Genomic DNA, 24,332 nt, shown 5'->3' with positions numbered 1-24,332 from the left:
GCAGCATGGACCTGAAGCGCGTGCCGTCCACAGGGCTGGGCACCGCGAGGGGGCTTTGAGGGTTGAGTAGGAGCCTGGTGTCTGCCAAGGGGAGGCAGGTGGTGTGCGGGTCAGGAGCTGGGGTTCTCCGCTGGCCCCCGAGCACTCCCTGGGCCCTCTCAGGAACCTCCGGGCTGCTGGGGGTTTTGTGGGTGCCTGGGAGCCTGGGGTGAGGCCTGGCTCCGTGCACCCCTGAGCTGGGTCCGGGTTTGCCACGGGGGCTCAGCGGCCACAGCCGGACCGGAGCTCAGCGCGCCAGCCCCCTCCGCGGGGCAGGCAGCACAATGCCGTCTCCTCGGAGCGCTGGTGACCTTGACTCCGCGTCCTCATCCCCCACGCTGCCTGTGACGTCCCTGTTCTTCCTGCCTCCCCTGCTCCCAGCCGCCTCCATTAGCGGTCTCTGCACCTGTCCGCCCTCCTGGCCTGAATCTGGAGGCTCAGCAGGGGTGGGGGAGGGGGCCCCGGGCAGCCTCGTGCAGCACTTCCCGTGTCTGCCTGCTGGCTGGGCACGCAGAGCGGGAGGGCGGGCTGAGGGCGCCTCGCCGCCTCTGAGGATGGGGAACCCCAGCCAGGCAAGGGCCAGGGCTCAGGATGCCGGACCCGGTCCCCCCGGCTGCAGGGCTCTAGGCCCCCTCAGCAGCCCTGCCCCCCGAGTCCCCGAGGGCAGATCCCGGGCCCCCAGGGCCTGCGGGTGGCAGCTCCCCGGGTGGACGCCGATGGGTGCCTGGTGACCGCCCCTGAGGAAGCCCGGACTGGCCGGGAGCTGACCCACACCCGTCTGAGCTGGCCCGGTGTGGGTCAGGGCTGGTGAGCGGGGAAAGGTGTCCCGGCTGGCAGCGAGGGGCGGGCAGCGAGGGGCGGGCGGACGGTCCAGCAGCCCTCACTCACTCACAGCCGCGTCCCACGCTGCCCCTGCGCCCCAGGCCTGGCTTCCTCAGAGCCGCTGCCTGGGGGTGGGGGGCGCAGCCATGTAACCGGAGTTCAGGGCAGAAGGTTCCAGCAGTCGCCTGGGCTTCAGGGTGGGCTTCCTGGAGGCGGCGTCCTAGGGACCAGCGGGCTCTGTCTGTAGGTGAAGGTCCTGCTTTTCCATCTTCCCTATGAGCCAGACCCCGCAGACTGCCGCCCTCCCCCCACATGCCTCTCCTCCCAGCGTTCCTCACGCCTGCGGGTCCCGCTTTGGGCCTCCCCCCCCCCAACTGTGCAGTGGGCGTTCATGCTCCCATCTCCACCCCCCCCTCCACCCCCACTGCTCAGACACCAGGTCTGTGTCCCCAGAAGGCTGGGGCGCTCGAGGGCAGGGCAGGCCTGGCCCCACAGAGGGTCCCTCAGAGCCCCAGCAGGCTGGGCCAGCGGGGTGCCCTCGCCACCAGGCCCAGGTCACAGGGGCCTGGCTGTCCTCAAAGGAGAGGGTGCCTCCGGGCCTTGTCAGCTCAGTGGTGCACCTCCCACTCGTGTGGTGACGGAGCCGGTGGGAGCCGGGCCGGGGGCCGGGCAGGCCGGGGTGCACCTCCGCCCTCAGCCCTGCAGGCCTGGCGGACAGCCGGGGGGAGGGGCACCCTGAGTTAGGTCACCCCGTGGGCGGAGACGCCCGGCCTGTAACATTCCAGACTCCGGCGCTGGCAGGACCTCAGAGGATCGGCCCTGCGTCTGTGCAGGTGGGGCCTGGGCGTGCGTGTGTGTGTGTGTGTGTGTGCGTGTGTGTGTGTGTGTGTGGGGGGGACGGGGGGACACCTCCCTGCGCTGCACGGCTGGGCCGAGGGCCGGGGCCGAGGCTGTGCTCAGCTCCTGCCTCCCAGAGGGCCGCAGAGGGTGCCCGCCCTGCCCTGGTCCTGGCCTCTGTGGACTGGAGGCTCCTGTGTCCCCTGGCCTCCCAGGCGCCTCGCCCGTCGGCCAGGGGTCCTCCCTGCCTCCTGTCCCCAGAGGCCTGGGGTGTGGGTTCAGGACGCTCTGACCCCCGCAGCCTCGGCGTCCCTGGCTGACCCTGTAGAAGCTGGGGGTGCAGGGAGCCAGCTGTGGGGTTGGGGGCATACCTCCCCCTGGCTGCTGGCCGGCCTGTCACGCCCACCTGGGAGCCGGGCTGACGCCTTTCGGCTCAGGCTGGTGCCGCGGGCCCCGGCGCTGCCTCCCCCAGGTCTCAGGGCGGGCACCGCTGCCCGGGCACGGATGGGCGATGAGGCCACGGGCTCCGTGAGCTTTAAAGTCAGGCCAGGCCCCGCCTCCTCCCACAGCTGCCCATCCTCCCTGGTGCCCCGGGCAGTGCCAGGCAGGGGGCGGGCTGCCTGCTGGGCCATGTCCTTCCTCCCTGTCCGGCCTCAGTTCCTCCCCCTCTGTACCCCCCTGAGGGGGGGGGTGGCGGGAAGCTGCAGCGAAACCCGTGGTGGCCGGGGTCCCGGACAGGAAGCTGGGCTGGGCACTGGGTGGGGCAGGGGGAGCCCCTGAGCTGAGGTTCTGGGGCGATGGCCGGACTTCCCCGCCCGCCCAGGTCTCCTTGGTCCCACCCTGCCCTGCTGGCTCCCCCCGCCCCCCACGTCACCTGCCCAGCGTTCTCAGAGCGCCCGCCCTCTGCCCGACTCCCCCTGTGCTCAGGTCAGGCTCGTGGCCTCCCTTCTGCCCTTGACCTATGTGTGGCCGTCCAGCAGGGGGGCGGGGAGGCTCGAGGGGGGCGGGGGGCAGGGGGGGAGATGAGGGGGACAGGGAGGCTCAGGAGGCTCTTGTGTGCAGGAGGCTTGGGCCGGAATCGGTTGATATCTGCTGTGGCCAAGGGCACCCCGCGTGGTCTGGGCCCCAGCTGAGCCCCGTGGGGTGCACTCGGACCGCCCCCCCCCCCCGCCCCGGCCCCCGTGGCACTGCCCCTGCGATTAAGGCCCGCCAACGTCGTCGCTCACTTTTATTTTCCATGATGACACCTCGCTGGGAGGAAAACACCCCCGGGGCCTCTTCAAAGACAAGCCCTTTACAGGCGAGCGCCCGCCTGCCCCGCTGTCCGTCTCGCCGAGTGGGAGGCGGCGGGCGGCAGAGGGAGTGGGCTGGGAGGCCGGGGCGGTGGGCACCGCAGGGAGCGGGGAGGGGACGCCTGGTGGGTGGGTCTCCACCTGAGACCAGCTCTCCTCCCTCCAGCCCTTCGTGGGGGCTCCCCCGGGTGAGGGTGCACTGGCTCGTCCGGGCCACACACCCTGGAGATGGGGACACTGAGGCACGGAGAGACTCAGCCAGCATGCTGGGTCCTGGGGCCCGTGAGTGGCTGGCGGGTCCTGCTCCCCCAGCACCTGTGGGGCTGGGGACAGGGGGCAGGTCTGAGGCAGCCGGGCAGGTGGGGGAGGCCCCTGCTTCCCTGGGAGAAAGGAAGTCGGCCCGGTGATGGGACGGCTCTGAGCGCCCGCCCGCCCCCTGTCCCCTCCCAGGGCCGCCCAGAAGCTCAGCCTGGCCAAGCGCAAGAAGCCCCACCCGCCGCCGGCCCCCGCCGCCCGCGGCGCCGCCCCCTACCCCACGGACTTCAGCGGGGTCCTGCAGCTGTGGCCGCCCCCCGTGCCCCCCTGCCTGCTCAGGGCCGCCGCCAAGGCCAAGGACCACCCCAGCAGCGCCGGAAAGGTAGGCCTGGCCTTGACCTGGGGTGACCCCGGCAGGGCGCTGCCTCCTTCCCCAGGTTGGGGTCCACATGGGAAGACTGAGGCCCAGGCCAACCTTGTTGGCTCCAGGTGGCGGCACGGAGCCTGGGGGACGGGGTGGGGACGGGAAATGGGCGCGGGGCCCCAGAGCCTCGTGCTGGTCTCAGTGCGGGGCGGGACAGCCAGGGCGTCCTGGGACCAGGGGTTGGGGCCGGGCCCCAGGAAACCCTTTGCCTCGCCTCCGTTGGGGCTGGGGGCTCTCCCGCCTGGGTGAAGGTTCAGATGGGGAGACTGAGGCCACAGGGGAGCGGGCGGCCACCTGGCTCTGAGCCCCGGCCCGTCGGGGTTGCGGGTCACGGCACGGCCCCGGTCAGGACCTGTGTCACTCGGGTTCAGGGCCCGTGTATTGACCTGGGCCCCTTGTGCCCGTGGAGGCGTGGCATCGGTGCCGCCGGAGCTGGGGGGGGGGCCCTGAGCCCCCCCGGCCAGCGGGAGGCTGCCGGCTGGACAGAGCTAGCTGGCTTTGGGGAGGGGCTCTCAACACCCTGGGCCAGGCTCTGACCTGGGCCTGGTCGCTTGGCCTCTGTAGCGTCGGGGCTCTGTCTGCGGACGGTGGGTGGGGACGGGCTGGGTCTCACTCAGGTGGGCGGCTGGAGGGTTCTCACCGGGCATCAGCAGGCACCCCTCCTCCTGGGCAGGATCCTCCCTTCTCTGTGGGTGACTCTCCCTCTGCGCCCCCCCACCCCCCGCCCCGCAGTCAGTCCTGTCACCGCCCACCCAGGGCCCCGCCCTGCCTCCCTGCCTCCCTGCCTCCCTGCCTCCCTCCCTCCCTCCCCCCCTGCTCCCCTGTCATCTGCACCAGCGTCACCGTCACCGTGGGAAGTGCCTCCTGGAGGAAGTTAGGTTAGGCTCCATCCTGACGCTAACGTGCCACTGACGGTGATTCATCACCTGCCGTCACGTGGGCGCCCCCCTCCCCCTCACGCGGGGGGGGGCCCCCCTTAGGAGAGGAAGCCCCTTTTTCATGCAAAATACGAGCTTCCTAACCTCAGTGATCTGGGCTTGGTCCCATCCCAACCCGCATGCTCCTCGCAGACTGCGGGCTCCCGCGGACCATGGCCCGCCTTTCGCGGGACCGCGGGCGGTCCCCCAGGGGCTCCTCGGTGCCGGAGCCCACGCTGAACTAAACGGCCCCGAACGCCCGGGCAGAGCCCACGGCGGCCGCTGGGCGTGGCGTCTGGAAATGAACTAGTTGTGTTCGGCGGCGGCCGGGGAACAAAAGAATCGATCTGGGCTAATGGAGCCGGTGGAGGAGCCGCAGGAAAGCGCCCGCGTGTCCCCGCGGACGGGCACGCTCCTTCCTGGGCGGCTGTGCCCGTCACGCCCCACGCCCGGGGGTGCCGCCCGCCGCGCACCGCCCGCGGGAAACCCACGCTGCGGCGTGCGGCACCTGTCACGTACCGCCAAGTCCCTGACACCGGCTCTGGGATGCGCCGTGGTTTGGTTCCCGCTGAGGAGGGGACCGCGGGGCGGGGAGGGGGCCCCCCAGAAAGCAGCCGGTGCCTCTGCCCTGCGGGGGGGGCCTGCTTCAGAGTGGCTCCCCCTCGGAACCTGGGGGGCGCAGGCTGCACACAGGGGCGCCCTGTGGGGGCTGCCTCGGCAGGTGTGGGCACCTTGGTTCCCAGGCCCCCGCCCCAGCCTCCCGTTCCCTCCAGGGCTGGGCCAGCCTCCAGGACGCTGTCTCGTGCCGGGGACACGTTTCCGCACCCGTTTCTTGTGTTTTGGGGAAACTGGCCGAGGCCGCCTGGCCGCCTGCTCTGCCCGCCCTCCCTGCCTGGCCCGTCCTGGCCCCAGGCTCTGCACTCCCCACCGAGGCCGCAGGGTTCTCTCCCTCCCGGCACGTCCGAGGGCTCACGGCAGCCAGGACCCCGCCTGCGCCCGGGCATCTTGCCACAACTCCACCGCCTCCTCCGCCTCCTCCGGCTGCGTGGCCTCTGCGCTCGGTCTGGAGGGAGGAGGGGCCCACGGAGGAAGGCTGCACTGAGACATGGCGGGGGGGTGGGGGGGGGGCTGGGGCGGGGGCTGCTCCCTTCTTCGCCGGGAGTGAGCTGTGCTTCGGGCCGAGCGCCCCTGTCTTGGGTCCCGGCCCCAGTCCAGGGGGTCCCTCCTCGCACTGTGTTCAGTTCCTGGGCCGGCTCCCACATCGGGAGTTGGAGGGGCCCAGGTGTGCCCGGCTGCCGCCTCCTCCCCACGGGGCGGGGGGCAGGGCACAGAGATGGGCCCTGCTGGGAGGCGCGTGGGCCAACCTCTTCCTTGGGGGGGGCGTGTTGCCGCCCCTCTGCTGGCCTCTTGCCCCCTCCCTCTGCCCTCAGACACGGGGTGGGGCGTTAGGAGACCCCTCTCAGGCTGTGACCCCAGCCGACCTCTCTGAGCTCTAGCGTAGGGGTCTGGGTCGGGGGGTCGCCACGTGGCCGCCCCATCCAGGACGCTGGCCGCGCTGTGGGTGGGTGTGGGGTTGACTTGCTCTCAAACGTTCTGAGCCTCTGGGGTCCCCTGTTCTGCACCGGAGTCCGCGAGAGGGTGTGGACGAACCCCCATCGAGGGCAGGCAGGGTCCCTGGGTCAGTCCTTGCACTCTGACCCTCTGCCCACGGGGTGTCCAGAGCCTGCCCCCTGTCCTGGCCTCGCCACCCCTGCGCCCCCCCCCCCCCCCCCTGTCTTCCCTCTGTCCCGCGGCCCCGTCCTGTCCGGTGCCCACGTGCCCGGCCTCGCGCTCTGCCCGCCCCGCTGACCTCCCGGGTTCTGGCCTGGAGCAGGGGTGCGGGCCTGCCTTCCGGCAGCGGGTGCCCCGCCGAGGCCCGGCCTGCGTCCCGACTCCCCTGGCTCTGCCCGCCCCCTCCCCGCCCTGTCATTAACGGCGGCACCGGGAGGGAGGGAGGTGCTCAGAGGCCCACCTGCCCCCCCAGGTGAAGGTCATGCTGCGGGTCTGGCCCGCCCAGGGGGCCCCGCGCTCCGCCGAGGCCACGGGCTTCCTGAAGGTGGACCCACGGAAGAAGCAGGTGACCCTCTACGACCCGGCCGCCGGGCCTCCGGGCAGCGCGGGCCCCCGACGCGCGGCCACCACCGCGGTCCCGAAGATGTTCGCCTTCGACGCTGTCTTCCCCCAGGACTCGGAGCAGGTGAGCCTGGGGCTGGCCCGGGTGTTTCCCTGCCTCCTGCCGCCCCGGCTCTCGGGTCTCCACCGGCCGCCGGCCTGGCTCTGGGCTGTATCCCAGGGAGGTACCCACCTCCCGGGGGGCTCTTGGGCCCGCGTGTCTGGCCCTGGATGTGCGTGCTGGGACCACACGTGTGCTGTGGTCGGTCCCGGCTGGGTTCCCCATGGCACTGTGACCATGTGTGCCTGGCAGCCGTGTGTCCGGCCGGTTCATGCTGCGTGTGCATCGGTGTCCCGTCTGTGTGTTCTCTGTGCACAGAGCTCTGCCCTGGGTCTGTGTGTGCCGGCCCGGCCACTGGGACACGCGGACGTGGAGGGAGGCGGGTGGCGGATCCGTGATGCGGGCCCCTGACCGTCCCTCCCCCAGGCCGAGGTCTGCGCGGGCAGCGTGGCCGACGTGCTCCAGTCGGTGGTCAGCGGGGCTGACGGCTGCATTTTCTCCTTCGGCCACACGAGCCTCGGTGAGGGCCCCGTCACCCCCTCCGTCCCTGTGCCCTGTTCCTGGACGGGGGAGGGCACGGGGTATCCCGCATGGGCAGGGGGTGGGCACACGGGACGGCGGGCTCGTGGGGAGGAAGCCGAAACCCTGCCGGCGTGGAAGACGGGGCCTGGGAGCGGGTCCGAGGAGGCCCGGGCGGGGCCAGGGGCAGCGCCGGGTCCGCTGGGCTCCGGGGCCCTGACCCGTCTGCGTGCCCTCAGGCAAGTCCTACACCATGATCGGGAGGGACAGCTCACCCCAGAGCCTGGGCATCGTGCCCTGCGCCATCTCCTGGCTCTTCCGGCTCATCGACGAGCGCAAGGAGCGGACGGGCACCCGCTTCTCCGTCCGCGTCTCGGCCGTGGAGGTGTGCGGCCGCGACCAGGGCCTGCGGGACCTGCTGGCCGAGGTGGCCGCCTGCAGCCTCCAGGACGCGCAGTCCCCGGGCATGTACCTGCGGGAGGACCCCGTCTGTGGGGCGCAGGTAGGCCGCCCCCTCCGCCGACGTGCGGGCTGCAGGGGCGGGCGGCCCGGGAGGCGGGCGGCGGCTGCGTCCTGGCCCTGAGCCTCTGAGGCACCGTGTCCGCCCCCGGTTCCAGCTGCAGAACCAGAGCGAGCTGCGGGCGCCCACGGCCGAGAAGGCGGCCTTCTACCTGGACGCGGCCCTGGCGGCCCGCAGCGCCCGCGGCCCCCAGGACGCCCGGGGCTCCCACATGCTCTTCACGCTGCACGTCTACCAGTACCGCGTGGAGAAGTGCGGCAAGGGCGGAAGTAGGTGCCCACCGCGCCCACCGCGGGCTGGGGTCGGCCGCGGGGTCGCCGTCTTGGCCGCGCCTCACCCGCCTGCCCTGTGGTTTCAGTGTCCGGGGGCCGCAGCCGCCTGCACCTCATCGACCTGGGCAGTTGCGAGGGGGCGCCCGGCCGGAGCGGGGAGGCCCCCGGTGGCCCCCCGGGCCTGTCCCTGTCGGCCTTGGGCAGTGTCATCCTGGCCCTGGTCAGCGGAGCCAAGCACGTGCCCTGCAGGTGAGCGGAGGCCCCGGGCCCGGTGCTGGGGGGCAGGTGGGGGCAGGTTCCCGTGTCCGGCCCCAGCGCTTCGGTCCTGTTGCTCCGCCACCTGAGGGGCCCAGGCCTGGAGGGGTCCCCACACCGCGGGGACAGAGGCGGGTGGCAGACCCGCCCCTGGCGATGCAGGCAGGGCCCTGGTCTGGCAAGGGGCTTGCCTCGCGCCCCCCACCCCCCGCAGCCCCGTCCCCCGCGCCTGGCCGGCCTCTCACCCTGACCCTCGGCCCAGGGAGCACCGGCTCACCATGCTGCTGCGGGAGGCCCTGGCCCCCGGCTGCCACGCCACCATGATCGCCCACGTCTCCGCCGCCCCAGCCCGCCACGCCGAGACGCTCAGCACCGCGCAGCTGGCCGCCCGCATTCACCGCCTGCGCAGGAAGAAGGTCAAGGTCGGTGCCCTCTCTGCCTGCCCCTCCCACCCGAGGGCCGGGTCCCTGTCCTGCCAGGGCCTCTGTCCCACACCCGGGGGCCCTGAGACTCCCCGTGTGTCCTGGGGTCATGGGGCCAGAGGAGCAGGCCTCTCGGTGGCCTGGCCGGGGTGGGTGGGCGGCTGGGCGCTCCCTGGGGGAAGGGGCGGAGGCGGGCCGGCGGGCCCTGGGTCTGGGCCCTGCTCCGCAGTGTTGGGCAGCGGCTGTGTGCCCGGCCTCGCCTCCTGGTTCGGTTCCCGCCGTTTCCGTGGACGGTGCTGAGGGCTGGGCTGGGCGGGACCCGGCGGGTGGCTGCTGACGCACTTCGTGAGAGCGCTGTGTGCAGCCGGGCTGCGTGGGGGCGGGAGGAGCCGTGTGGGAACTGGCTCACACCGGCCTGCTCTGCCCCCAGTATGCGTCCAGCTCCTCCGGGGGGGACAGCTCCTGTGAGGAAGGCCGCGCCCGCCGCCCCCCGACCCTGCCTCCCTTCCACGCCCGCTCCGGGGCCCAGGACCCCGGCCGCCCGGCCCCCGGCTCGCCCGGCGACCCCGACTACTCGTCCAGCAGCGAGCAGTCCTGCGACACGGTCATCTACGTGGGACCGGGTGGGGCGGCGTTGTCAGACCGCGAGCTCACGGACAACGAGGGCCCGCCCGACTTCGTGCCCATCATTCCGGCGCTGAGCCGCTGCTGGCCGTCCGGGGGCCCGCGGGACGCCGACCACTTCCGCTGCAGCACCTTCGCGGAGCTGCAGGAGCGGCTGGAGTGCATCGACGGCAGCGAGGCGCCCCCCGGCCCAGCCCATGGGGGCAGGAAGCCTTCGCTGCCCGAGGCCGCGGCCCCCAGGACGGCCGTGGGCACCCCACTGGCCGCCAGCACGCCTCACAGCAGCCCTGGCCCAGACCCCCACCGGGGCGCCCCGGAGCCCCCCCAGGCCACCGGGGACCTGCAGGAGGACGCCAGCCCCAGGCCTGAGCAGCGGGGGCCGGACAAGGTCACGGGCGGCGGAGGCAGGAGGCCGCTGCCCAGCCCGGCCCCTCCGCCACCCGGGAAACTGGACGCCGGCCGAGCCCCCGACCAGCCCGCGGACGGCGCGGCCCGGACACCCCCGGTGGGCACGAGTGGACCGGGGTGCCGCCCCCGCCCGTGCACGCGGGGCCTGCTGACCACCACGGTGACCCTGCAGCAGCCCCTGGAGCTGAACGGCGAGGACGAGCTGGTGTTCACGGTGGTGGAGGAGCTGGCCCTGGGCGGGCGCCCCGCCAGCCTCACCAGCCTCAGCAGCGACTGCTCCCTGCAGGCCCTGGCCTCGGGTTCGAGGCCCGTGAGCATCATCAGCAGCATCAACGACGAGTTCGACGCCTACACTGCGCAGGCCCCCGGCTCCTCCAGCAGCTCCCGGCTCAGCGAGCTCAGCGCCTGCACCCCCAGCCGCGGCCCCTCTCCGCAGCCGCCCTCGCGGGCCAGCCCGGACCCTTTCAGCCCTGACTCGGCGGGGCCCGGCCCTCTGGACCCCCCGATCCCGGACAGCCCCCCGGAGGACAGCAACTTGGGGTCCTCAGAGTGCGGCAGCCCGGACGGGCCTGGCCCCGTGGCCGCAGCAGCCTCGGTCCGGCCGGGCAGGGAACCCTGGGCCGGGTCCCCACACGGGGTAGCCCCCACACAGACCATCCACTCCAGCCTTCCCCGGACTCCCAGAGCTACCTCCGCCGCCAGCCGTGCCGGCTGCCCGCGCCTGGCGCTGAGCCCGCCGGGGGGCTCCGGAGGCCTGTTCGAGGACCCCTGGCTGCTCCGGGGGCACGAGTGTGGCCTGCTCCCGGGGGCCGCCGGCAGGATGCCCAGCCCGGCCCCGGTGCTGGCTTGCGCCCGGAGGGTGGTGGATGGCTGTGAGGTGGCAGCCGGGGGGGCCCACGGGCCGGAGGCCGCGGCTCAGATCCCGCCGCTGCGGAGGGGGGCCACCACCCTGGGCGTGAGCACGCCCGCCACGCCCTGTGGCGAGGTCCCGGCCGAGGCAGCGGCTTGTCTGGGCGGCGTGAGGACCGCCCCCGGCGGCAAGAAGGGTGTGGCTCCCAAGGGGACCCCGTTCCCCAGGCCCGGCGGCCCCGCCCCCCCGGCCCCGCCCGTGCGCAAGTCCAGCCTGGAGCACAAGGCCGGCCCGGCGCCCGCCCTCTCCCCGGCCGGGGCCCCGAGCAGGCCCGGGGCTGCCGCCCTCTTCCGGGGGGAGGAGGAGGCCCGGCCCAGCGGACGGGCCGACCACTCCGTCTCCAGGGCCACGTCCAGCCTGAAGGTCCGGGCGGGCAGGGCGGAGGCCGCGTGCCGCCCCGCCACCCCCGGGTCCCCGGAGCGGAGCGAGGGGCTGGCGCACGGCGGCGGCAGGGCCCGGGAGCCCGCCGGGAGGCCCGCCCGGGCGGTGCCCAGGTTGGGTGTGCCACCCACCAGTGCCCCGCCCGGGCCCGCTCCTGCCTGTCGGGGCGGCCCGGTCAAGGGCGTGGGGCCCCCCAAGACCCCCGCTGGTGGGACCAAGGGCCGCAGCCTGGCCGCCGGCGGGGCGAGGGCCCTGGGAGCGTCCGCGAAGCTGCTGGCCCCCGCGGTGGGCAGGGGCCCGGGCGGCCCGGCGGCAGGACCGAGGGCGGCTCCCCGGGCCGCGCCGGGCGCCGGGGCCAAGGCCAGCCGGGGCACCATCATGGGCACCAAGCAGGCGCTCCGGGCCGCCCACAGCCGCGTGAACGAGCTGGCGGCCAGCGGCGGCCCCGGCCGCGGCGGCCCCTCCTGGGGCTCGGCCGACTCGGACAGCGGCAACGACAGCGGCGTGAACGTGGGCGAGGAGCGGCCGCCCGCGGGCCCCGCGCTGCCCTCGCCCTACAGCAAGGTGACGGCCCCGCGGCGGCCCCAGCGCTACAGCAGCGGCCACGGCAGCGACAACAGCAGCGTGCTGAGCGGGGAGCTGCCGCCCGCCATGGGCCGCACGGCCCTCTTCTACCACAGCGGGGGCAGCAGCGGCTACGAGAGCATGAGGCGCGACAGCGAGGCCACGGGCAGCGCCTCCTCCGCGCCCGACTCCATGAGCGACAGCGGGGCCGCCTCCCCGGGCTCCCGCGCCCGCAGCCTCAAGTCCCCCAAGAAGAGGGCCACAGGTGGGTGTGCCGCCCGCCCGCCCGGCGCAGCCCTGACAGACACGCCCGCGTGCCCGTCTGCCCCAGAGGGTGGCCGCACGGGTCACCCTGATGGGAGAGGACCTGGGTTTGGGGCCGGGCCCGGCTGCCTGGAAGCCCTGCCTCCGTTCCCTTTGCCCTCTGTCTCGGGGGACCTGTGGGGTGGGCCCGTTCCTCACACTGTGGTTGGGGGGACCCCGCCCTTGGCTGATGTGCGGGAGGGTCCGCACGCTCTGGGGCTGAGCTGGGTGGGACAGCGGAGGGGAGATGGGGGCCTGGCCTGGGGCAGCCGGGGCCGCAGGAGCCTGTAGGGCCGTGAGCTCGGACGCGGTGTGGCCGATCGGGCTGCTCCTTAGCAGCTGGAGACTGAGGCCGCCTCTGCCCCGCGGGCAGGGGTGGCGGGCAGTTCTGGTTTGGGCCTGTAGGGGCTCACCCGCGCCCGCCCTGTTCCAGGCCTGCAGCGCCGACGGCTGATCCCCGCCCCGCTGCCCGACGCCGTGGCCCTGGGCCGCAAGCCCAGCCTCCCCGGGCAGTGGGTGGACCTGCCGCCGCCCCTGGGCACCTCGCTGAAGGAGCCCTTCGAGATCAAGGTGTACGAGATCGACGACGTGGAGCGCCTGCAGCGGCACCGGCCGCCCCCCCGGGAGGCCCCGGAGGTCAGGGGCGGGGGCGTGGCGGGGGGCCCTGGCGTGGCAGGGGGCCGGGGGCGCGGCCGGCAGACCTCTGACCTCGCCTTCCCCTCTCGTCCACAGCCCTCCCAGGACACGGGGAAGGTAGGAAGTCGCCCTGAGCCCGTGGTGGCCCCGATGCCCACCGTGGGCAGGGGGTGCTGGAGGGGTCCCCACCCATCCCGGGCCGCGTCCAGATGGGCCCTGGCAGGCTGCCTGGGAGCACCGCCTGGTGCCAGCCCCACCCGAGGGCCCAGGCCCACCCAGGCCTGGAGGGGGAGGGAGGCTCACGGGCCGGGCTGGGGTGCCGGGGCCCCGGGCGTCCTTCCTGCCTGAGACCCCACCCCCCGCCCAGGGCCTGGTGTGTGCCGGCGCGCAGCTGCGGCTGGCCGAGCGCAGGCAGCAGAGGCTGCGGGACGTGCAGGCCAAACACCAGCTCCTGTGCACGGAGCTGGCGGAGACACAGGGCCGGCTGATGGTGGAGCCCGGCCGCTGGCTGGCGCAGTGTGAGTCCTGTCCCCCGCGCCCCCCCTGCACCCCCGCACCCCCCGCTGGCTGGCGCAGTGTGAGTTCTGTCCCCCCCCGCACCCCCCGCTGGACCTGCACCCCCCCGCTGGCTGGCGCAGTGTGAGTCCTGTCCCCCGCGCCCCCCTGCACCCCCGCACCCCTCCTGCACCCCCCCGCTGGCTGGCGCAGTGTGAGTCCTGTCACCCCCTGCACCCCCGCACCCCCCGCTGGCTGGCTCAGTGAGACCTTACCCCCCGAGGCATAGGTTGCAGGCCTCTGACTCCCCCTCCCGGTTCCCTTTGCCCACCATGCGCCCCGGGCCCCCCTCTGGGAGCGCCAGGCGCCCCGGCCTGACCCGCTGCCCGCTGTCGCTCCCAGTTGAGGTGGACCCTGCGCTGGAGCCCGAGTCGGCCGAGTACCTGGCGGCCCTGGAGCGCGCCACGGCCGCGCTGGAGCAGCGCGTGGACCTGTGCAAGGCCCACGTCATGATGGTCACCTGCTTCGACATCGGCGCCGCCACGCCGGCCGCCACCCCGGGGCCGCGGGAGGTGGACGTCTGAGGCTGGAGCCCGTGACGGGGCGGGGACGCGCCGGCGAGAGGCGGGATGTGGGGTGGAGGAGGATGTGGGGGGGCTGGGGGACGTGGATGCGGGGGCCCCGTGCAGGACGGGGGCTGGGAGTGATGGGACACGAGGGCGAGGCGTGGATGGAGGGCGGAGTGCACGCGACGAGGGGACTGCTGCGCCGGACAGCAACGCAAGTGCCTTTACCTGGAGCCGGACTTCGCGTCCTTGACGTTGGTGCTAAGGACTCAGACACCAGCAGCCGCGTGGCCCTGGGCGTGGCGGCGGGCGTGGCCCTGGGCGTGGCGTCGGGCCGGCTGTGTTTGGGGCATTGGTCTCTGCAGCAGGTTCACGTGGCCGTGTCTGCGGGGGTCCCTCTGCTGACACCCGCAGGGTCCGCCCGCCCCAGGACCTGCTCTGTCCCAGGACCCGGCAGGCAGGGCCCGGGGCCGAGCCCACGTCACGTGGCACCTTCTTCCACGGCAGGAATTCTTACCAAAACCACAGCAAAAAACAAAACCCCCGCACACAGACGGTGGGGACGGTCTGTCACGGTTCTGTCGGTCCGTATTTTTGTATCGTTTTGCCTATGAACGCGGCGTTGGCGCGGCGTCCGAAGACACAGGACCTCTGTTCTTACGTTTTCTACGGAAGGTGCCCTCGGGGGGCTCTCCGGGGGCCCCTGGGCAGCTCGGGGGGGCAGGGCGAGCCTGCGGTGTGCGGCGTCCCGCCACGCCGGGCTGGCTTCTGACCGTGGTGCGTTTTTCTGGGGCGCCCACCCTTTGTACAGATGTGCAGATCACACCCCCCGTGGCTTCTATTTGTGAATAAAAGACGCTCGGTTGTTCCCGCGGCTCCTGAGTCCCTGGGCGCTCCGCCCTCCGAGGGGCCGAGGGGTGGGGGAGGGAGGGAGGCGTCCGGGGAACAGCGGGGGACGCCTCGGCCTGCAGCCCTGCAGCGGCCGAGCTGGACCAGCCTTGCAGGTGACCCCACTCCCTGGTCTCCTTCCCCAGCCGCTCTCGGTGCCGCGAGGCTGAGGCAGGGACGGGCTGGGCTGTGGGGAAGCTGTGTTTCCTGCTGGCTCCCGGCTCCCGGGGTTCTGTTAGCTGGGGAAACCGAGGCAGGGGTGGGGGGTGCCCTTGGAGGCCCCTGGTCTCCCCCCTTCGCCCCTGGCCTCTCCAGGAGAGAGGCAGCAGGCACCCTGAGGACACGCCAAGGCCCAGGGCCCAGGAGCCGGCAGGAACCCAGCCCCGCTCAGCGGTCCCCGCCGGGGCCTGGGGTTGGGGCTCATCCCTGGAGGACGGGGCCCCTGGACCCTTTGGGGTCACTGTCCCCGGCGCCCCTCCCCTGGTATTGGGGCCTCCTGGGGTCTGGGGGCCTGGAGCTCCGCTGTCCCAGCCGCACGGTGAGCTGCCCTCTGCACCCCACCCCTCCCGGCCTCGGAAGGTGCACGCGGCGCCGCCCCACCCGCACCTCAGCCTCAGGCGGCTCTAACAGGCCCGGCCCGGCCACCTCGGTGCTGCCCACCCGCTGGGTCCGGGCCGGGCTCCGGGCACCTCACCCCCAGCCCTGCGCTCCGTGCAGCCCCTGTGTCTGGCCTCCCCCTCCAGGCCGTGAGTGGGGGCTCCTTGGTGGCCCTGCTGCCCTGGCCCCTCCAGGTCTAGCCTGTCTCCCACCCAGGGGCACCCGGGGGGCGGGGCCTGAGTCACTGCTGCTCCCCACGTGGGTGCAGGGCGGGGCCTGGGTGGCTGGGGTGGCTGCTGAGGGGAGGAGGGAGGGGGGAGGGGAGAGGGAGGGAGGGGGGAGGGGAGAGGGAGGGAGGAGGGAGGAAGGGGGGAGGGAGGAGGGAGGGAGGCCTCGCCTCACGGAGGGTCCAGCTGACCGGAAGCGGCCCAAGACCCACAGCACTTCAGTTTGCCGAGTGCCTCCTGGACCCCCCTTTTGGCCTAAAGCGGGCCTGGTCCTCACGTGGCCCCTGAGGGTGCCCAGCCCCCCCCCCCCCCAGGCCGCCTCCTCTCGGGGCCCAGCCTGTGGGGCTGGGTCACATCAGCCTGGAGGCACCAGGCGGGACTCCCCCCTCCCCCTCATCCCTCTCCTCCCCCCCCCCCCAGGCTCTCCCTCCCTCTCTGTCTGAGGCCAGATGAGGTTCCCAGCCACATGCCACCCACCCGGCTTCTCTGTCCCTGGATTTCGGGGTGGGGGCTGGTGGGTGTGATGGGAGATGGGTCCTATAGGGACCTGAGCCCACCTGGTCCAGCGTCCACCGTGACCGGGGCTGTAAGGGTGGGGGCGGTGCGTGGGGCTTGCTGGACAGGTCCCTTCCTTCTGCAGAGAACAGTCCCTCCCCTCCCCTTCCCTCCGTCAATCACTGGACGGAGCCCTCTGGTGGGTCCCCCTCGCCCAGCCCTGCCCTGGTGTCCTGGCTGGGCCCCGCTGGCTGGAGCGGACCTGGCTGAGCTTTGGGGCCGGCTGGGGGAGCCCACGTCCCACAGCCTGGGGGAGCCGGGAGGGCGGCGCCTGCTTCTGGAGGGAACCCCTGTCCTGGCCCCGAGCGAGACGGCTTTCATCTGGGACATCAAAGCCCTCGGCCCTGTCATTACGGCTGGGAACCAGGACGCCCGTTTTATGGATGGGAGCGGCGAGGACCGGCGGCTGCCAAGGCCAGGCCGCCCCGCGCCGCTGCCGTCCGCAGGCCCCCGGCTGGGGAACATTTGGGGAAACAGCCCCACGCGGGCCCTGGAGCCCCTTCTCCCGGGCGGGACAGAGTCCAGCTCACAGCTCCGGTGGACGGTGGTGGCCAGGACCATCCGGAGCGGGGGTGGGGGAGGGGGCAGCGGCCTGGGAGCCGGCGGAGGAGGCTGGGCCCCGCCTGGGCCGTGCGGGGACAAGGGCATGAACCGGCTCCCCGGCACCGTGCCTGCCTGACGCACTCGGCAAGTCCAGGCCTGCTCTGCGCCCTGCCCGGCCGGGCTGGGCCCCGGAGGCCACGCGGGGAGGCAGGCCAGGTGGGGTCAGGCTGGGCGGGGGACGGCCCAGCGGGAGGCTGGGGGCCCGTGGAGGCAGGACCTGAGCCCCTGTCCTGCAGGCTGAGCTGACCCACGGCCGGGGCCCCGGGGCCCCCCTGCCCCTGTCCGGGCGCCTCCTCCCTGGGCCTCATCCAGGCGCGGGCCCCGGGGTGGGGCGGGGCGGGGAGCAGCAGGCAGCCTCGGAGGGTGGGCGTGGCCCGAGCCTCCTCCGTGGTGGCTGCCATGCGGGCGGCGAAAGTGACCACAGCAGTGGGGGTGGAGGGTGCCGTCCGTGCGGTGTGGTGACGGTGGGGGGGGCAGGGATAGTGGGGACGGGGACGCAGAGACGGTGAGTCTGGACGACAGCCTGCTGCCCTGGAGCCCGGGACACCTGCCCGCGGCCTCAGCCCCGCTCTTCCCGGCACCTGGCCCCTCCCGCCCGGCGCTGGCCCAGGGAAGCCAGATGTGGGCCTCGCCCTCTCCTGACCGGTGCCCCCTGGGAAACGGGGTGAGGTCACAGCAGCACCTCCGTGGGGCTCCCACTGGGCCTGAGCCCTGCGGCGGGGGAGGGGCCTGGGAGCCGGAGGTGAGGGGTCACACCAGCGCCCACCTGCCTGCCCTCCCCTCGGACCCCTGGCACCTCCCTGAGGTCGGAGGCAGGGCGGAGGGCAGTGCCTCATTCATTCCTCCTCTGTCCGGCTGTGGGGTCCAGGGCTGCCCCCCTCTCCCCCCTCCCGCTCCCCCGCCACCTGGGCGTGCACGTGCTCACTGCCGTCTCAGGGCCCGGCTCCACCTCCCGGGGGAGTCTGAGGCCCTGGCACCGCCTGCCGCTGGGGCGGAGGCCGCTCCTGGGACAGCAGCCCCCTGCCCTGCCCCCCTGGGTGCCTGAGCCCTGGGGGCGGGGCTTGGCCGGTGTCGGCTCCCAGCAAACAGGAAACTGGACGGCGACCTCCCTCCCGACATTGTGTTCGCAGAGGCGGGTCCAGGCCGTTTCCACACAGGAAGCCGGGAGGCGGGAGGCGGGAGGCGGGAGGGGTCCCTGGGCTGCCGAGGAGCCGCTTCCTGTGGGTCAGGCCTGCGAGGGCGGCGGGGGGGGGGGGCGGGGGGGGGGCAGCCCGGAGCCCGGAGGGCCCCTGCCCACCCAGAGCCCAGGACGGGCGGCCCGGCAAGTCCTCGTACCCCTTCCCCTGGACACCGAGGCCCAGGCCGGGCGTCTTCCCACCAACAGGACAGGCCATGGGGTGGCCCGCTGCGTCCGGGGCCATCTGAGGTCATCTGAGGTCGCAGCGAAGGTGCTCTGGGCTGGGGAGGAGCAGAGGGGAGGCAGGTGGGCACCAGCGGGGCAGCCAGAGGGCCCCCCAACACCCCTTCCAGGTGGGAACCACACATGCCCTCCTCAGCCTCCAAACAGGCGGCTCTTAGCCCGGCCCTGGGAGCCTCGGCAGGCCTAGAAGCCCCCTCCCCGCCCCCCCTCCCCGCCCCCACACCCCTGAGCCGCCCACGGTGGGTGTGGGGTGGACGGACTCCCCGCTGCGCTGTGGGCCTGTGCCTGACCTCCTCCTGCAGAGGGGCGCGGGGTGTCTGTGCCACCCCAGACGCGGGCCACGGGCCCCGTGGCGGGAATAAAATCCTCCTCCAGCGCGCAGATGGCGGCCGTATATCTCGGGCCTCCGGTCCGGGGCCGGTCTGGCTGAGGGGACGCTCGATCCAGAGCCGCCCTGATTTGTGGCCGCCCGTGCGGCGGGCGCTGGCATCTTTACGAGGCAGGACGCGCTCGGCGAGGACCTGGGACAGGACGGGTGATCTACAGCCCGCTGCCCGCCTCTCACGTGTCCCCCCGCCACCCTATGCATGCACCCCCACACATATATGTACACATGTACCCACACATATACACACATGCCCATGCACATACCACAAGGCATTCGCATGCACTCACACATGCACACATTTACCACATGCACACACATGCACTCACACACACATGATTCCTGGGCCCTTTGTCCCCAGAGCCGCTCAGCGTCTGAAGCTGGGCCACCCAGAGGACGTGGGTCCTGAGGTCAGGGAGGGGCTGGGGGAGGGGCTTGGGGAGGGGCTTGAGATGGGGAGGGGGTGGGCCAGGGGCAGGGGAGGGCGGGGCTGGGACATGTGCTGCCCCGGGACCTGCGTGGGGTGGGCCCACTGTGAACTGTGGAAGTGGAGGTGGGAGAGCTTTGCCCCCGCCCCCTCCCCTCCAGGAAACCCCCGGCCCAGTCCGGCCTAGGCCTGCACCCCCCTTCCTGCCTGACCCCAGGGTCTCCCCAGAGCCAGGCTGGGACAGCCTCCTGCGCTGTGGGGGTGCGGAGGGGCCCCATGCTTCTGAGCGGAGGGGTGGCGGCTCCCCGGGCGGGCGCAGGCAGGGCTGTGAGCGCTGGTGTGCGGGGTGAGGCCGGAGCGGGCAGGCCGTTGGACACACAGATGGCCTCCCTCCCCACACAAGGAGGCGGGGGGGCGGCTGGTCCCTAGGGTGCAGGTGAGAGCCACACGCCGCCCCTGGAATCAGGCCCCCCCTCCCCTCCCCCTCTCTCTGGGAGTCCTCAGCCGGGGGCCCTTGCTCTGGCCTCGGTGGCCCTCCTCCCTGCACACGCTCCCCGGGGCCACCTCACGCCCACGAGTGACGTCATGTCTCCTCGACGCGGGGGGCCCCCAGATCCCACATCTGTGACTCCATCGGCCCCCCATCTCGCCGTGGACTCCCCAGATCTGCAGGGTGGAAACCAGAGCCCCCTGTGCCCCGGAACCTTCTCTCACTGTAAGGCCCCCCCAGATCTCCCCCCCTTCCCAGAGCCTGGGCTCCCTCTCCGCCCCCCAGGCCCACAGCCACACTGGGTCCCCACGCCAGGCTCCCAGCCTCTGTCCTGGGGAGGGAGCAGGAAAGGGGGCTCATGGTTCGGGGTGCCTCTCTCTGGCGCGTTCTGTGTCATGGCTGTCTGTTTGCCGAGCTGCCGCCCGAGGGACCCGCGTGGTCCCGGAGTGAACCTCGCGGCTCGTCTCCCCGTGGTCCCCCACCGTGGACGGCCGTGTGCAGGAGGCGTGGGCGGACTGCGGGCTGGGCACCTGCTCGGCCTGAGGTGCGTCGCTGTCCCCGGACTCCGACCGCGGGGGGTGCCGGGGCTCTGGGCTGGGACCGGGGTGCAGAGGGGGTAAGCCTCCTGGCCCGAGAGCCAGTGCCGGGCCTGCAGGTGTGTGTGAGCGGTGGGCAGTGTTCACGTACAACACAAACCTGCCGAGAATGGAGGTGAGTTTATTGGAGCCAAACGGTGGACACGTGCCGGGAAGCAGAACCTCAGCGGACTGAGAGGACGCTCCGGAGAACGGCGGCTACATCTGTGTTCACACATTGCCGTCGGGAGGGACGGAGGTGGGTTACAGGAAACCCATTGGTGACAGACTGGAGAGGCGGGAGGAAGCAAAGCGGGGAACCCCTGGGATTGGATAAAAGGCAAAATGATGGACACACACGTAGGTGGGTGCAGGGACAACTCACATGATAACAATGAAGGAACTGGTGGCCTCTGCCCTGGCGCCCAGCACATCAGGCTGTGCCCCAGGGGGTCACAGTTACCCAGACACTTGCTTTTATAGAAGCAGAAAGACAGACGGGCTCCGTGAAGGTGAAGGCTGACCGTGTCGGGAGGACACCGGCCTGGGAGGTGACTGCCCGCCGTCACTGCCTTTGGTTAGAGTTTCATGTCAGACGCTCCTTGTGGTGACTGTAGGTCTGAGTCTGCGGGACGGCCACGCAGGCCGCCCCTGAGCTGTCAGGTCAGCACGCGGCCCTTCGTCCACTGCAGCGTGTTTGTCCCGAAATCCCGAGGGGTGTGACCCGTCCCGTCCCCTCCCCTCGGGGCTGCAGCGAGCGGGGAGAAGGCCTGCCCGGCACGGGAGGAGTTTCTGTTGAGTGAATAAACTCGCCCTCACGATTATTTTTTAAAAATATTTTTTATTAATTTCAGAGAAAGGAAGGGAGAGCGAGATAGAAACAGCAATGATGAGAAAAACATCGTCACTGGGCTGCCCCCTGCACGCCCCACCCTGGGGACCCAGCCCGCGTCCCAGGCACCTGCCCTGGCCGGGATTCGAACTGTGACCTTTGGTCCCGGGCTGCCGCCAGCACTGAGCCACGCTGGCCGGCCGCCTCCTGTCAGCCGGAGGGCGGGGTCCCTGCAGCAGTGAGCCCGGACTTCGGGCAGCGAGCTTCCTGGGAAGGGACTGCGTGGTGGCGGGGGGCGGGGGGCGGCTCCTTCCTCCTGAATGGCAGCCGTGGCGTCGGCTACAGGGACGAGTGGGAGAGCCGTGGGGCGCCTGCGTGGGACCGGGCTGGGCAGAACCGCAGGGCGAGTCGCCATCGGTTCTGGTGTCAACGGCATTTGCATCCTTGTCGCAGCGCGGGCGATGGTGTGTGTGTGTGTGTGTGTGTGTGTGTGTCTGTGTGTGTGTGTGTGTCTCTCTGTGTGTGTGTGTGTCTCTGTGTGTGTGTGTGTGTCTGTGTGTGTGTGTGTGTGTGTGTGTGTGTGTGTGTGTGTGTGTGTGAGACTTACCAGCAGCCCGTGGGACAGGCTGGAGGAAGAAAGAAGATGGTGGGGGGTGAATGAGGGACAGAGGAGAGGGGCCGGGATGCAGGGGGAGGAGAGGTGTGGCTGGGGCTGGGGGGAGGCAGGCCCGGAGCCGGGCAGCGGCGGCCTCTGGCCCAGCGGCCGGCGTTTCCTGTCCGGTCCCCTCCAGGCCATGTCTGCCCACCCCTTGTCCTTCGGTGTGACAGGCGGCAGCCGCCAGGGCCCCTTGTTAGCGCCGCCCAGACAGGCTGCCCGCCCGCCCAGCCCGCTTCTGCCTGTCGCTGGGGTGACAGGAGCCCCGAGCACCCCGTCAGGAGGGGACGTCTGGCGTGAGTGCGGGGACCTGGCAGTGCTCCCCGTGGGGCCGCCGGCCGGTCCCGCTCCGGGGCCCCCACGTGTTGGAGCCAGGTCCTGGGGAGTGAGGGGGGTGGGCGAGGGGCCGCTGCCCGCCGGCCTGAGCTTGTGGCACCGAGGGACCCTGAGCTGCAGCAGGAGCAGAGACCGGCAGGGCCGAGCCAGGGCCGCTGTGAGGCCTGGCAGCCCCCCCCCCGTACCGGGCCTCCTGTCCCGCTGGGACCCGGCTGGGGGCTGGCCCTGCGCTGGTTCAGCTTTGCCTCCGGGACGCTGGGACACAGCGGTCAGAGCCTCCCGTCCTGCCAACACAGCGCGAGGGTGGGCGCCTGTTCCAGGGAGCCCTGCCTCCCTCCCTCCTTCCCTCCCTCCCTCCCTCCTTCCCTCCTCCCTCCCTCCTTCTCTCCCTCCCTCCCTCTCTCCCTCCCTCCCCCACTCTCTCACCCACTCACTCACTCATCCATCCATTCCACTCATCCATTCACTCATTCACTCATCCATTCACTCATTCACTCATTCATTGATTGGAACTAGCTCAGGTGTGGTCCTTGGGCCATCCCTCCCACGTGCCCACCTGCCCGTCTGTGCAGCCGTCCTCCCTGCCCCTCGTTCTGTCCACCATTCCCCGACCCCCAGTCTGTCTCTCCGTTGCTTCCTTGCCCCTTGACACCCAGCTGTGTGCCCAGCTCTCTACTGTCAATTCTCCTCGTCCCCACCTGTCTCTTCAGCCATGGGTTACTCATCCTTCAATCCATCCACCCATCCATCATCCATCTACCATCCACCTATCCACCCACTTTCCACCCACCCACCCCATCCATCAGCCACCTGCTGACTCACTCATCCATTCATCCACGCATTTATCCATCTTTCACCCACCCACCCACTCATCATCCATCCATTTATCCATCCATCTATCCATTCACCTATCCATCCACTCACCCATCCATCCACCCATCCATCCACCCATCCATCTACCCACCCATTCATCCATCTGTAATACCCAACCATCCACCTACCATCTATCCACCCATCCATCCATTTATCCACCCACCCATTCATCTTTCACCCACCCATCCATCCATCCATCCATCCATCCATCCATCCACCCATCCATCCACCCATCCATCTACCCATCTATCCACCCACCCATTCATCTTTCACCCATCCATCCATCCATCCATCCATCCACCCATCCATCTACCCACCCATTTATCTATCTGTAATACCCAACCATCCACTCATCCATCCATTTATCCACCCACCCATTCATCTTTCACCCACCCATCCATCTACCCACCCATTTATCCATCTGTAATACCCAACCATCCACCCACCCATCCACCTACCCACTCACCTTCCTAACCCATCACACTTAGAGCTACTTGGTGCTGGGCTCAGGGCTGGGTGGGGGAGGGGGAGGCACAGACACGAGGGAGACACGGCCCCTGTCCTTGGAGACCCGCGGTCTGCGGCAGGAGAAGCACCTGTGAAATTCGGGAAAGTGTTCGGCCATTTGTGTCTTCACGGAGCCGGGCTGGCTCTGACCCCTTCCCCCCCCCCGCCCCGTGCAGGGGAGACGCTGCGGTGGGCATGGCTCCCCTCGGCCCCCCGTCATCTGGGGCTTCTGTGCTGTCAGCTGAGGCTGAATGAGAGGCGGGACCCCTGCCCCCAGCTCAGGGGACACGGGGCTTGGAGAGGCACTTAGAATCCGGGAGGAAGGCCGGGGGGAGGCCACACCCACGGCCGCTCGGTGAGCCAGGCCCTGGCACCAGCCTCTCCCACAAGGCCCGTCGCTGGCGGCCACTCTGTTCAGAACAGATGCCCGGTCCCCAAAGAGGCCTGACGTGGTGGCTCTGCCTGGGCTGCCTGCCAGGCCCTCGGGCCCCGGCTCCGTGTCTGCCTCCCTCCGCACGGCTGCCGGGCTCTCCCAGGGGCTGGGTGGTCCGAAGCTGGGGGGTCAGGTGGGCAGCCCTGGACCTGGTTCTGACACCCGGGATGTGACCCCGGCCGGTCCCTCAAGCCCCTGAGCCCGTTTCCTCATCTACCCAATGGGGGAGGCGGTCCTGAGTGCGGGTGCACCCGCCCGGGCCCCCTGAGCTGACTCGGTGTGTGCCGGGGGCGCCGAGCGGCCGTGGGGGTGGGGAGGCTCCGGGGTCGGGGGGCAGGGAGCTTGGGGCCTGAGGCTGGAGAGCTGCCCGGCGCCGGGGGGCCGTCTGCTGCCCCCAGACCTGCAGGACGCCAGCCGTTTTCTCTGCGGACGTGGCCCTGGGCGCCTGGCCAGGAGCCTGTGGACCCGGACGGGCCGGTCGGGCTCGGTGCCAGCTCCGGACCCTCTCGGCAGGAGCAGCCCTTCCTGCGGACCGACGGACGGACGGACGGACGGACGCGGGGACCGCTCGCCTCCCGTGTGGCACAGGCTCCCGGGCGGAGGCGCTTGGCCGGGTCCCACGCTGGCAGGTGGCTGCGCCCTGCTGTCCCCTAGGTGCCCTCCGCGGGAGGGGCGGCCGGGCCTGGCGTCGGCGCAGGGTCAGGCGGAGGTGGCGGCTGCGGGCTGAGCGGACCGAGGAGGCGGGCGGGCCTCGAGCCGTCTGTCTGCCGGTGGTTTGTGGGGCAGCCGCTGGGTAACTGGTCCTGAATCACGTCCGGGTGTCGCACACGTTCTCGAGAAGACGTGTTCCTAAATT

At 71.8% G+C, this 24,332-nt stretch overlaps 1 protein-coding gene across 1 annotated transcript in view; it reads left to right on the top strand.

Annotated features, from left to right (window-relative positions):
• Positions 1–13,737, top strand: part of KIF26A (kinesin family member 26A) — a 31,267-nt gene extending 17,530 nt beyond the window's left edge. The window contains exons 5-15 of the mRNA XM_054715424.1: positions 3,441–3,627; positions 6,610–6,822; positions 7,225–7,318; positions 7,557–7,819; positions 7,935–8,106; positions 8,196–8,358; positions 8,627–8,786; positions 9,217–11,938; positions 12,410–12,612; positions 12,980–13,130; positions 13,510–13,737. Coding sequence (XP_054571399.1) covers positions 3,441–3,627; positions 6,610–6,822; positions 7,225–7,318; positions 7,557–7,819; positions 7,935–8,106; positions 8,196–8,358; positions 8,627–8,786; positions 9,217–11,938; positions 12,410–12,612; positions 12,980–13,130; positions 13,510–13,691 — 4,510 coding nt within the window. The 3' untranslated portion in view covers positions 13,692–13,737. The remainder of the gene's footprint in view (positions 1–3,440; positions 3,628–6,609; positions 6,823–7,224; positions 7,319–7,556; positions 7,820–7,934; positions 8,107–8,195; positions 8,359–8,626; positions 8,787–9,216; positions 11,939–12,409; positions 12,613–12,979; positions 13,131–13,509) is intronic.
• The last annotated feature ends 10,595 nt before the right edge of the window (positions 13,738–24,332 follow it).

The sequence above is a fragment of the Eptesicus fuscus genome, chromosome 5 (genome assembly GCF_027574615.1).
Source record: "Eptesicus fuscus isolate TK198812 chromosome 5, DD_ASM_mEF_20220401, whole genome shotgun sequence".
NCBI lineage: Eukaryota > Metazoa > Chordata > Mammalia > Chiroptera > Vespertilionidae > Eptesicus > Eptesicus fuscus.
Note: the sequence above shows the minus strand (reverse complement) of the source record. Positions and strands in the feature narration are given on the sequence as shown.